General features: G+C 40.7%; 1 protein-coding gene across 2 annotated transcripts in view; it reads right to left on the bottom strand.

The window, feature by feature from the left end:
• Positions 1–12,268, bottom strand: part of LOC148024712 (uncharacterized) — a 123,692-nt gene that overhangs the window by 69,033 nt on the left and 42,391 nt on the right. For both annotated transcript variants that reach the window (XM_087694359.1, XM_087694360.1), the window contains exon 2: positions 751–873. In XM_087694359.1, the coding sequence (XP_087550485.1) occupies positions 751–873 (123 nt within the window). The remainder of the gene's footprint in view (positions 1–750; positions 874–12,268) is intronic.

Consider the following 12,268-nt stretch of genomic DNA (forward strand, 5'->3'; position numbering starts at 1 on the left):
TGCCTCATATTCTATCCCAATAATATAGTCTTACGTCTCCCTAAAAGCACAGCCTAAACAAACAGCCATCAATATGCCCCACAAGATTTCATGGTGCTCTACTGCCACAAGGCATCCTATGCCTCCCCCCCAAAGAAGAGCAGTCATGTTTTGTGGATCCAGCCAATTAAATAAGACCAGAATCAAGGAGCACTTCGTTTTTAAGCAATGGCCTTTTGCCTATGAGCTGGTTCAAAAAAATGTTATAGCACTATTACAGCCATTCTTATTTTCCATTGCATGTTATTTTCTTGTCATGCTGTAGCACCTACAGCATTTCAGTTCTGTATGCACTTATCCTACTTGACTGTTACTGAAGTCTCGTGCACACCTAAATGCACCATGATTTGATGTTGCTTCTGCTTCCAAAATTCAAATGTCTCATGTGTCAATTTGGATTTCTGTTTTCTTGATAATCCCTTTATAGGATATAGCACGAGCATTACCTCTTATTCATACTGTAGCATACATGACATAGCAAGGCATTTGCTAAACAATGTGCAAGCAACCACCCACACCAAAGTCACCAAGCACAGTAACAGTAAGATGGAGTTTGTCCCGAAAGGTTGTTCAAAATCTTTTGAAGAGCCCTTGTAGCAGAAATGTCAACCTCTTAATGTGCGTGTGGAAGAATAAAGACAATCTATCACCAGTCAACAGACATTTACAGATTCAACATCGTTAACTATAAAGGGAAAGAAAAGAGGATATGAATGCCATTGAAGATCTCATTGAGAAAATTTCCAAAAGATACGACCAAAGTATCCAGCCATTCTCTTGAGAAATACACCTGAAACCGTGGATCTGACTGTGGACTTTTGATATATGGAAGAGCTGCAGATTCAGACCCACCAAAAACCAGAAAATTTTTATTTTTTTAAAAAAACAATATGAGCATATTAAAATTAAAAGGCTCTTTCCTGCAAGTCCTAATATAATTTCTCAACAAACTAAAATGTAACTCAAGTCAACTTGAGGCCACAACATGGAAAGAATGCCCAAACAGCTAATAATCAGAACAAATCCACATTAGATGTTTGTACTTTTTAGAAATGAGGTGTGACAGATTCTATGTTTGGCGCTCTAACCAAGATCAGAGGAGGGAGGCATTTTATACTGGGAAAGCTTGGCCATATGGCAAGCTCACATCTACATTTGGCCTGCACACTGCACATATCTTTTGACATGACAGGTATTGCTCAATAAACCATTACGTAACTTAACAACACCTGATATTCAGAACTAATCCATATTAAATGCTTTATACTCTGAAAAATCATGCGTACTGAGAATGCTTTACATTCTTAAAAAATCAACAAGAAGAGAATCTAGGTCTCCAAGCCAATCAAAAGTGGTGTATCCTTGCAACATTAGACCATGACTGAAATGCAATCCTAGCATGTAAGTATCAGAAATATACCTAATAAACTGCATAGCAAATCTCCAATGAGATTGTAAGATGCTTTTGGTGCATTACAATATGAGACCACCGACAAGTGTCAATGATGAAGACAAGGGTATGGGGTGTACATGGATTTCGCTAGAGAGAAAGTTGAGCTAGGTACCATCCACCTAGACTTTGTGTCGTCATCAAACAATTTTGTAGATATTTTGACCACGCCAGTCAACCATCCAGTTCTTCAATACTTGCTACCCAGAATTGGCATAGGTGCTCCCTACCCTTCTACTTCAGCCTAATGGGAAAAGAGGCTACCTCTAGCTTTCCCTTCCACAGTTCACTAGTGAGAAGGGGCTATTTCCTTCTCTTGATGTTCATAGGGCTTTGATTACATTTTGCCCATTCATAGGGCTTTGATTACATTTTGCTCCATGAACAATTATTATTGTACTTTGTATCATTACCCATATCATCAAGATGATTATGATTGTAAAAGGACATTGTTGAGCTAAAAATGCATTAGTTTCACTTAAACAGCCCCAAAACATGCTTAATTAAGGAAGAAACCTTGTTTATTCAAAAAAATGTGTTCCTGAAGAGTATCTATATCCCATCAGCACAAACCCACATGGGAGGGTCCAAACTTTTTATAAATACGTATACTGCCCTCCATTCAGTCTCAATCTCGTTTTTGCAGATTTCCAGCATTTCAGCTTGCTGCCCACACCCCGGACACAGAGGACATCACGGTCCAAGCTGGCCATTGATGTCTATAACAGTCTAGTGCCTGTTTCCAGCATACCACACACAGTTCAAAGCTAATTTCAGCACGCTTACTGCTACTGTTGATTTTTCCTGCGTTTTTAGTCTTTCTCTCTCCTACAGCTTGTATTCATTGTTTTCTCTCTCTTGTAGCTTACATTTTTAGTCTTTCTCTCTCCTCACCTGCGTTTTTAGTCTTTCTCTCTCCTACACTGCCATCTGCATCAGATCCAACCTTCCTTGGTTGTGCTTGCTAGTGTTCAACATCGGAGGCTGCCTTGCTGAGATTCACGATCTATTCAGAGTACAACACACACTCCAACTCATTACCCTTGACCTGATCCTTGAGATATAAGAGTTCAAGGTACAGTATTCATTCACTACATAGTGTGTTTGCTACATGAGCATTGTATATTCAATAGTCATATCATTTCATTCATTCTCTATGTTCATTGTCTCTGAGTTACCCTAACCCTAACTATGTCCTTCTATCAATCTGTACTTTGTTGTACGGTGTTATTTGTGTTTTTGTGTTAGGGTATTTTTTCAGATGGTATCAAAGCCAAGTTCTCCGAGAGAAACCTAAGCCTTGATCTGAAAGCTCTACACAAGAAGCAAAAACAACAAAAAGGCACATAACTTCAAACACTACTTCCGCACCCCTTCTCACATCCGAGCTAAATCCATCGCAAAATGAGTTGGAGTGGGCCGTACAACTTGCTTCATAAGCTCCCGACATGGCCGAACACACATTGGACTACTATGGAGTTCCACGACCTTACAAAATCACAACGGCTGAGTATGATCTCATTTTGATACATAGAGCCCAACAGCAAATAGAAGGTAAGTCTGAATTTCACCCTTCAGATTCAATGCACTGATCTACTAACCATGCAAGAAGGGTAGAATCTCCACTTAGAACTTGCCATCCACAAGTGAAATTGGCAAAGAGTACACGCCATTGCCTTCATACTTATTCACTTCGGTACAAGTATGTCTACCGTTTCACATTCTGTTAATGATGATTCCCCTTCTCCTATTGGTATAGATGATTTTCATGATGAAGGACGTAAGCAAAACAATTTCTCGTTTATGATGATTCCCCTTCTCCTATTGGTATGGATGATTTTCACGATGGGCGTATGCAAAACAATTTCTGGTTTATGAGTAATAAGAAAGAGATATTTCTTTATGAACTCGAGACTAGGTAAGCGGTTGAAACAAGAAATTGTGAGTACTCCTTCCTTTTCTTTTCCTTTAAACAATTTTGTTTTCAAAGGTCAAAATGAAGTGGGTGAATCTTCATCATTATTATTTCAGTTTAATGCATTTAATGGACAAAAGGAACCCACATTATTTCCAAATCTACGTCTATCACAAATTCATTTAATCTCCCTCCCATCCCACCCTCTTATTTCGCTGCCACATCCTTTCAGCCTTCATTAAGTGCACCGCATGTAACCTCTCGTATAGGATCACATGTATTTTCATTCACCACATCAGGGGCTCTTCAAACTTTGGTACAACCATTTGGAACTCATCTCTTCCTCCGTCGGGTGGTGTTCCACCTTTTCCTCACATACTTTCGGGATCATTGCAGCCTGGATATTTTCCCCCAGTCTCTCCCGAGTGTGAATCAATCAGTACCACAATTTGCCTCCATGGCATTACATAGTGGACCCTCTAGTCATTATGCTATGTCCCAACCGACATTTGGACAAGGCTTACGTGTCCTAGTCTCTCCACCTCCTCCTCTTTATCAAACACCTCCACCACCACCACCACCATCTTATCCTCCACATCCATCTTACCCCACATTTCCAACACCTCATGGTTCTACCTCATCTTCTGCCAAGCATACATTCAATGACAAGACTCCTTTTAACGGGTCAAACTTTACAACTTGGTCGAACTTAATGAGACATGTCCTTGACTCACAGAACCTATGGGATCTTATGCAGGGGTTGGAACATCAACCCGATCCCGCACTTATTCCATATGAGGTTGTCTGCTCATGGAAGGCTAGGAATACATCCACTATTATCCAACTGATGCAGGGCTTATTGCCTAAGTTTCATTCTCAACTTCAGCATTTTGACTTAGCATCAAAGCGATGGCCGCACTCGATTGACGGCTATGTGGCTCAAGATAAGACCCGTCGAATAAATCTTAACCATGAGCTTCAAACTTCAACATCTCTAATCGGAATGACTTGAAATTCAAGTTAGCTAAGTATCGGTGTCTCCTTTGCTGAATTCTCCAGTACAAGGACTCCTAAGTTCTTTGACATTCACGTCACATTGTTCATGAGTATCCGCGTCCTTACCGAATTCTCCACTACAAAGACTCCTAAGTCCTCTGACAATCACGTCACATTGTTTCTTAACAAGTTGCCACGTAAATACTTCAATTTTGTGCAGCAAGTGGTTTCTCTACCCAATTTACCCACATTCTATGAATTTGAGTGTCAGCCATTGTGTTATGAATGGTTGTTCGATTAAATTCATATGAATAATCCCTCAAAGGGGGCTCTTGTTGCTCATTCTCAGAAGGGGCAACAAAGAAAGGGTAAACAAAACCAAACTTCAAATCAAAATCAAAAATCAAAAACAAGCAGAGGAATCACAAGGAAACTCCTAGTCTCAACTCAAACCTGGTTGGTAGAATATACCTAAGAAGAATAGGTATTTTCAACATTGTCAAAAGGCTGGCCATTTTAACAAGTATCATGTTGAGTCGAAGCGGAAGCAAATCAAGAAAGAGAGCTAAGAGCAGGTACAGTAATCGAGGAGTTCAAGGACTCAGAGCTGAACAGTGTTTGCCAAAGGATAGAGAGTGAGTCATCAAATGGGTGTGTACCAGTGGTACACACAAAGAATGAAAGAATGTATTTATACTTAGGGTACGGTACACTTACACAGGTTGTCGAAGGATTGTCAAAAGTAAAGTCGCGACCACAGAGGACTTTGAATAATTTCAAGATAGGAGGTTAATCTAGCGAAATCAGATTCAATTTAAAAGCTCAATTTCAGATAATATGTGACATACAATCAACTTCATCTGAATGGAAACCGCTCCAATAAACATCATGACAAAATTTCATGTCATATAAACAGCCTGCTCCAGCACCAGTCATCTCATAAAAGCTGGATCAAATTACGAGTCTTTTCCCCTTTCTTCTTCCTTCTTTATACTTTTCTTAGGATTTTGAGAAAGCAGAGACAACAAGCAAGGAAGTGCTTCGTTGTCTAGGATAACCTGGGTCTGAATATCATTACTGGTTACAATATTTCCAACAGTCCGCAAAGCACTCAGGAGAACAATGGTAACTCTTGCTGATTATCTTTGCTTTGACACATCCTAGGCATTGAAGGGTAGCTGGCTTTGAAGAGTGCACATTACAGACTGTAATCCTCCTATCACTTTGAATTTGAAACCACACATATTTGAGATAAATCCCATTCACAGGTGCTGTCTCAGGGACATTGTCTGGAGTAACGGAGCCATCTGACAGCACAAGAGGACATAGGGAGTCAGCTCATAGCCCACAATAGGAATCTCTGAGGGCAGGTGCATTCGCAGTACACTCAGCATACTTCCCACTCCCTCAGCCGTGTAAACCTGTAAATTTCTGTGGCTGTGAATAGCAATGCTTTCATTTGGTAATCTTGACCAGCAATATCAGGCAATGATTCATGTACAAACTTGTGCCTTCTGTGAGGAGCTGGAGGTGGAGCTGAAGATAAAACTGGGGAAGGGCTGTTGGGCACATCCGCCATCAGAAGACTACCACAATGCTTGATTCGGCAGGCAGCAGTTGTTATGCACTGGAAAAGGGGTACACATGGCCGTTCTCAAACAAGATTGAAGTTTTCCTTCATCCACAAAGCCCTCAGAATTGCAAAGGCCACAACGCATTACTTGTAATGAGCACCAATCACTTCGTTTGAGAATTTACTCCCTCTACCTTCGTTGGAAGCAAGGGAATTGTGTGTCTTATTACAATTGATGCTCAAAGGCTTTATGTTGAGCTGCTTGTTGCAATCGAGCCCTGTACAATTGCTCTGTTTCCACCTTCAATTGTTTTTTTTAACCTGATTGATCATTCCACCGATGGTGGAAGTGTTGTCGCAGATGACAGTGCGATAAGATTTACGAAGGCCAAAGGCATGGAAGGTGCGACGATGAAGCTCCCGAGAGCCAGGGAAGCCGCCTCCCAGGGTGATGACCTGCCGTTCCTCAACATGTTCCCTCTTCGCTGTAAAAAAAACTTCGCCTGTCGAAAAAAACCTCCAACGGCGTTTCAATCCGTGGTCATAATTAGCTCTTGAATCAACTAATTAGCCTCCCCATTCCGAAATTCCCTGCGCCCCCTTTGTGATTCTCCTCCCATCTCACATAAAAAAAATCGACATATATCTCTGTCTCCTTTTTTAGCTCTTGCTCCACAGGTTCCTGCTTTTTTATAATTCTAAAAACATTCCCCACTATAACAGAGTGCCCGATTATACCACAATCAGGTCTACCTCGGCTGAAAACATAACCAATACACTCGGAGAACTCAGCAAACAAATAAGCATAATTTAACCATTGCCTGGGCCCATATGGATGAGATGAACTGATGTATTGAATGATTAATGAGTAGGACCTCTCAGAACTGCTCATGTGACACTGACTTTTAAGGTTAGCAGCCATCTTGCAAGCACTAATCTGAGAATAAAGGCTCCTTCCAAAAGCTCTGCTGCTGCTGAATTCCCTGTTTTCAGAACATTCATTTCATTATTCCCTTCAATGGGTTGATGGTCCATTGAAGCCTCAGCTTTGAACCTGCAAATCATATATTCTCAAGGTTCTAGGAAATCCTCTTTGGTAGTGAATTCCCTTTCATGTCACCTTTGCTTGGCCAATTTCTAGTGATGTCATCTTCTCTATTACTACTATGCATGCCTGAAGGGCTATTACAAATGCCTGCCTGTCTGGATCAACACCCTCTTCTAGCATCTACCAGTATAAATTCAATGCCTTCTCTCCTTGACCTCAATGATAGCATTGCACTCCATGATACAACATTTCGAAACGGTAAGCCAGTAAACATACTCTGCTTCTTGTATGATCCCATGTGCTCCATACATACTCACAAGGCCACTGCCAACAAAGACATCTGAAGTATAACCCCTCATACAAGCATCATGATGCAATGTCTGGCCAATTTCCAGAAACCCAAGTAGAGGCAATTGTTCCTCCCAAACAGTAGCTTCTGCATCTGTAAGTGCACCACAGGCTTGAAGGGCAATCGTGTATGTCTGCTCATCACGACTTATTTCTTCCTTTTGCTTCAAACCCCTCTTCACTATATTACCCACGTAAAATAAAAGAGCAAACATAACAACTAAGTATGTACAAAGTATCAAATCACACACACAACTTTTGGGTGGTTTTCACACCTCGAATGCGCAGCAATACGACATCCACCCCCTCTAATCCTGTGCATCCTCCGGATGGGCCAACTACCCATGATCATTATCATCAAGATCCACAAACATATCAATCTCTTCATTATGCATTTCCGGTATATCAACAAGATTATCTGTCATATCATCTGTCTCTTCCATTGGAGTTTCTTCTCGTTGCTCTTCTCTTGCAAATTCTTCCAATGCATAATCTTCATCATCTCTTTTCTTGAAAATCTTGATTCTTTTTCCAGCAATAGGCACTCTAAGCACTGTCCCATCCAATTCTGTCAACTCATATGTTGCATTATCAAAAACATGTCTGACTATGTACGGCCCAAACCATCTTTTCACCATCTTCCGAAGTGCAGTATGCTGATTTTCAAGGCTGCTATCAAAGACTAATACCCAATCTCCCTCTTCTATTGCTCTAGGCTGCAAGCGATGCCTGCTGTCAAACCTGTCCTTATTTCTTAGTCTAGCAACCTTCAACCTGTCAATAGCTAGCTGAATATCCTCTGGTCTTCTCTCCAACTGCCGAATCCAAAGAGCTAAGAGCTCCTCTCTCGTCAAATAACAATGTTACAATTAAGAAAAGACATGCTCACTTGGAGGTGTATGATCAATTATTAAGCTCTCAAGATTGGTCCATCCACCAAGGCAATACATAATTGGTATAGTTAGGCCAAGATTATAATGGGAATTTGCTTCTTTAGTATGGTTTTAAGATAATTAAACATGAAAAAGGCCTTTCACCATCTCGTATGTCCTTTGGGACTTGGCATGTCAATGAAGCAATGTGTAGAGTGATTACAAGAGAAGGTTGCTACTAAGTTAGCAAAGTGGTATGTTTACCAAACCATTTTAACCTTAAGTTAAAGATGCCCACTACAATAACTTTTTTTACTTCAATAAATCAACTAAAGAAAAGATTTTTTATCTTTTTATTTCTTTTATGGTATTGTAAGGGCAAATAGTTGTAGCATCCTATTATATTAAGTATTTGTTGTCACGCGTAATAAGAGTGGAGGAGGTTTAGGATTGGAGTACTTAGAGAGAAAGCTAGCCCTTTTTTTCAAAAAATTAGGAGGATTGATGGTTGTATGGTGAGTCAATGGCTAGACATCAAATGGTGGGCTAATGTTTTATTGGGGCTTTACCATTCAAAACAAAACATCCCAAGACAAAGGTAGTGCAATGCCTAGTGAATTCGTGGATTTCATGACTAGGGAGCATCCAATGGCATGGAGCAAGAGATAGAAGGGGTGATCCTTCTTTGCTACAATGTCTCTAAACTTTCTTTGAGGCATGTGTTCCTTTTATCCCATTACAATTAATCCTACAATCTAGAGATAAATCAATTGAAATGATTTATAATAGAGAAATCTGAAATTTCTCAGCGTCTAGTGATCTCAATGCCGTAATCTTCGGAGCAAGGCTGTAGAAAGGCTAGGAGATGAGAGAGAATGCTGAGGAAGGAGAAAATTTAAACTTTCTTCGCGAAGAACTAAAGAAAATATGTCATTTACTCCTATTGCCCTGTCTCAACAGCTTATAGATGCAAAAAACTGAAGAAAATCAATCATTTACTGCTGTTACGCTATCTACACAGCCTGTGGATGTTGTCACATATTGTTGATTGGTCTTCTCCTGCCCTTGGCTACCTCAAAAGATTCTCCAATGCCTGCAAATCATACCAGTAGCATCTCCTTCCCCTCTTTTGCAAGCTGAATACACTAAAATGCCTCTCTTCAACGTCTAAAGACGTTTTTCAGTTTTGCATGGGCATTTTTGATAAGTGGTAGCCTTCCCAAATGGTTTTTGAAACATTATCCATAATTAAATATTAATTTTCAGTCTTTAGATACTGAAAATTAATCTAATAATTATTTCAGTGCCCTAAAAAATAATCTAACTAGACAACTTCAATTTCTAAGTGTTGCCACTTCTCTAATGTCACCAACTGGCACTTGTGGCCAAATGAATGACCTAGACCAACAACTGGCACCAGATACCACCAAGTACCTCTACAGCATAACTTAAAGCAACTTTTGCCTTTGACATCTCGTGATTTCCTCAGATCCAGGGCTCATAAATTTACTCTAACCCCAGTTACACCTCACATGTGCAATATTCACTTAACCATGTGATTGAAAATTAATCCACACGTTAAGTGAGGTTTTAAAAATACATGTCCTCATAACACAACAAGCTGTTGCCATCTATCCCACCAGGCCACTATTATAATACCTACGTTTTTGCTATCCAATAGGCCATCTACATCTGCAAACACCTCTCCTATTGCCACCTCAATTCCTTCTCACTCTAGTGATCAACATTTAGTGTTTCCCGCACTCCGATACTCCCATTTTGGTTACTGCACTTCAGTTTTCGATGGACGTTACTATACAACACTACATTGCTCTGCCCTTGGGCCCTCGGGCATTCTATACAATTTTACATTCATTTACAGCATTCATTTACTTCAGAGTTTCTTCTCTTTGTGTTTATCTCCATGTTTGAGTTTTGAGTTTTTGCATTTTGCATTTTTTGTTTTGCATTTAGGATTTGAGTTTTGCTTCTCTCTCTCTGAGTCTTTGTGTTCCAATCTTGGTCATACATACTGTGTTTCTTTTCTGCAAACCCTAGCATATCTCCACATAATATCAAAGCCAATGCTCTTCTAAAGAGTATCCAGATTATGAAGGCTAGTCTTTATACGAGACTCACATGCAACTGGATTCTAACTCATAATGTCTCAACCACATTCTTCTTCAGATCCTATGACGCCCTATTAAGCTTCTCCATCATTGGAGCCTATGAGAAGGCATTATGATCTCGAGGAGAAGATAGACACACCTTCACCTTTACCATCTTCTTCTCATTTTGGTCATCTTATAGATGAAGAGTTTGAGAAGTACTTATGCATCACGTAAAGTTCCGTTTACTCTCCTCCATCAAGTACTACTACTCCATCAGGACAAATTTGTGAGTCGCCATCTTTCTCATCTTGGAGGAACCATGACATTCTATAGTGAGGGGATAGGCACGGAGATCTAGATAGATAGTCGATACGCGCAGTGAGAGACAAAGAGAGTGAAATAGAGCAGAGTTGAGAGTGAGCACATTTGTAGGTACAATGACAATATTGTACCTTTAGGTTTCTTAGATAGATATATATATGTGTAAGTACAAGTGCTAAGGGTGTGTTCACACCAGAGCACATTTAAAGATACGAGGCCTTTATTCCCAACAACCTTCCACCTAAAGGCAATGTGCCTAAAGAGGAGAAAAAAATCAACTAAGTCTAGGTATGTACAAAGCTGAAATACATATATCTATCCAACTCCCATCATCTATCGGCAATGAGCAAACCACTCTGCTGGAAGACCCTTCGTGAGAAGGTCTGCAGGGTTATCATCTGTATGCACTTTGACAAGCTCAATGCTCTTGTTGTCAAGTACATCTCTAATGAAGTGGTACTTCACCTCTATGTGCTTTGTCTTTGCATGAAAGACAGGATTCCATGCTAGCATGATAGCGCTCTAACTATCACAATGGAGAATAGGTAACTCTGAGATGTCAAGCTCTCCCACCAAACGTGTTAACCGTCAGACGAACAAGGTGAAAAATCTGGAAAACCTAAAGCAGAAGACAAAGGCCGAGGCAAAAGTGAAACCGAAGACGAAGGTGCGCCAAGAAAAATATGGAAGCATAAGAAGTGTAGAAAAGTCCTAAATAAAGGAAAAAGGCGCACAAGAAAAAACGCAAGTCAATACTTTTATAAAAGAACGCAAGCGCATCATGGTTTAATTTTAAGAGTGTCGGGCTCTCACCCGTACAATTTGTAAAGGTAGATGGGCAGTAGGAAGGAAACTAGGAAGATAGAAGGACAATGGAAAAAATGCCCTAGGCCACGGCCGGCCATGTAAAAAAGGGGATAAGGAGATGACCAGGGGATGACCGCCCAAAAGGAATTTAGGGTTTTGTATATAAAGTTGAAAAGTGAATGAGAAGCTCATTCTTGTGTGTGGCCAAAAGTGGCTATCTTCTTCTTCTACTTGTTCTTACTTGCTTAAGCTTATGCTTGAGAGAGTGTGTGAGAGTGCGAGGGAGTGAGTGTGTGAGGGTGAGAGACCGGGGAGGAGAAGCTCTCCATCTTCTCATCTCTTCTTCTCTTCTCTTCTCTTCTCTTCTCTTCTCTTCTCTTCTCTTGCTCGCGGCAATGGAGCTTGGAGCATAGAGCTTGAGGATGGAGCTTGCTTGAAGCTTGCACTTGGATCGTGGAGCTACCGGAGTGCGCGGGAGAGGAGGTAGCTCGGTCGGCATGGAGATAAGCTCACTACACCCGTAGATATGGATGGCGCATCGGCTATGTGAGAGATAGCCATTAGTGCTCGACTTGGAACGCTTGAAACAATAAGCAGTCCGTGGGTCTTGGTGGTTGAGCGAGAGCTCCCACATTTTGGTTCCATTGCCAGAACAATGGATTCAAGCCTTGAGCGCTTGCGCGCTTCGAATCGAGCATTGTAGTAAGGTTTTCCCCGAACTGGTGCTTAAGGTAGATAGGTAGGAAGTGAGGAAGTTTGAAGATGTATTCGATCTCCTTTGCAAGTAG

The sequence above is a fragment of the Lygodium microphyllum genome, chromosome 15, assembly GCF_053477565.2.
Source record: "Lygodium microphyllum isolate KBCC chromosome 15, Lygodium_microphyllum_v1.1.10, whole genome shotgun sequence".
Classification (NCBI taxonomy): domain Eukaryota; kingdom Viridiplantae; phylum Streptophyta; class Polypodiopsida; order Schizaeales; family Lygodiaceae; genus Lygodium; species Lygodium microphyllum.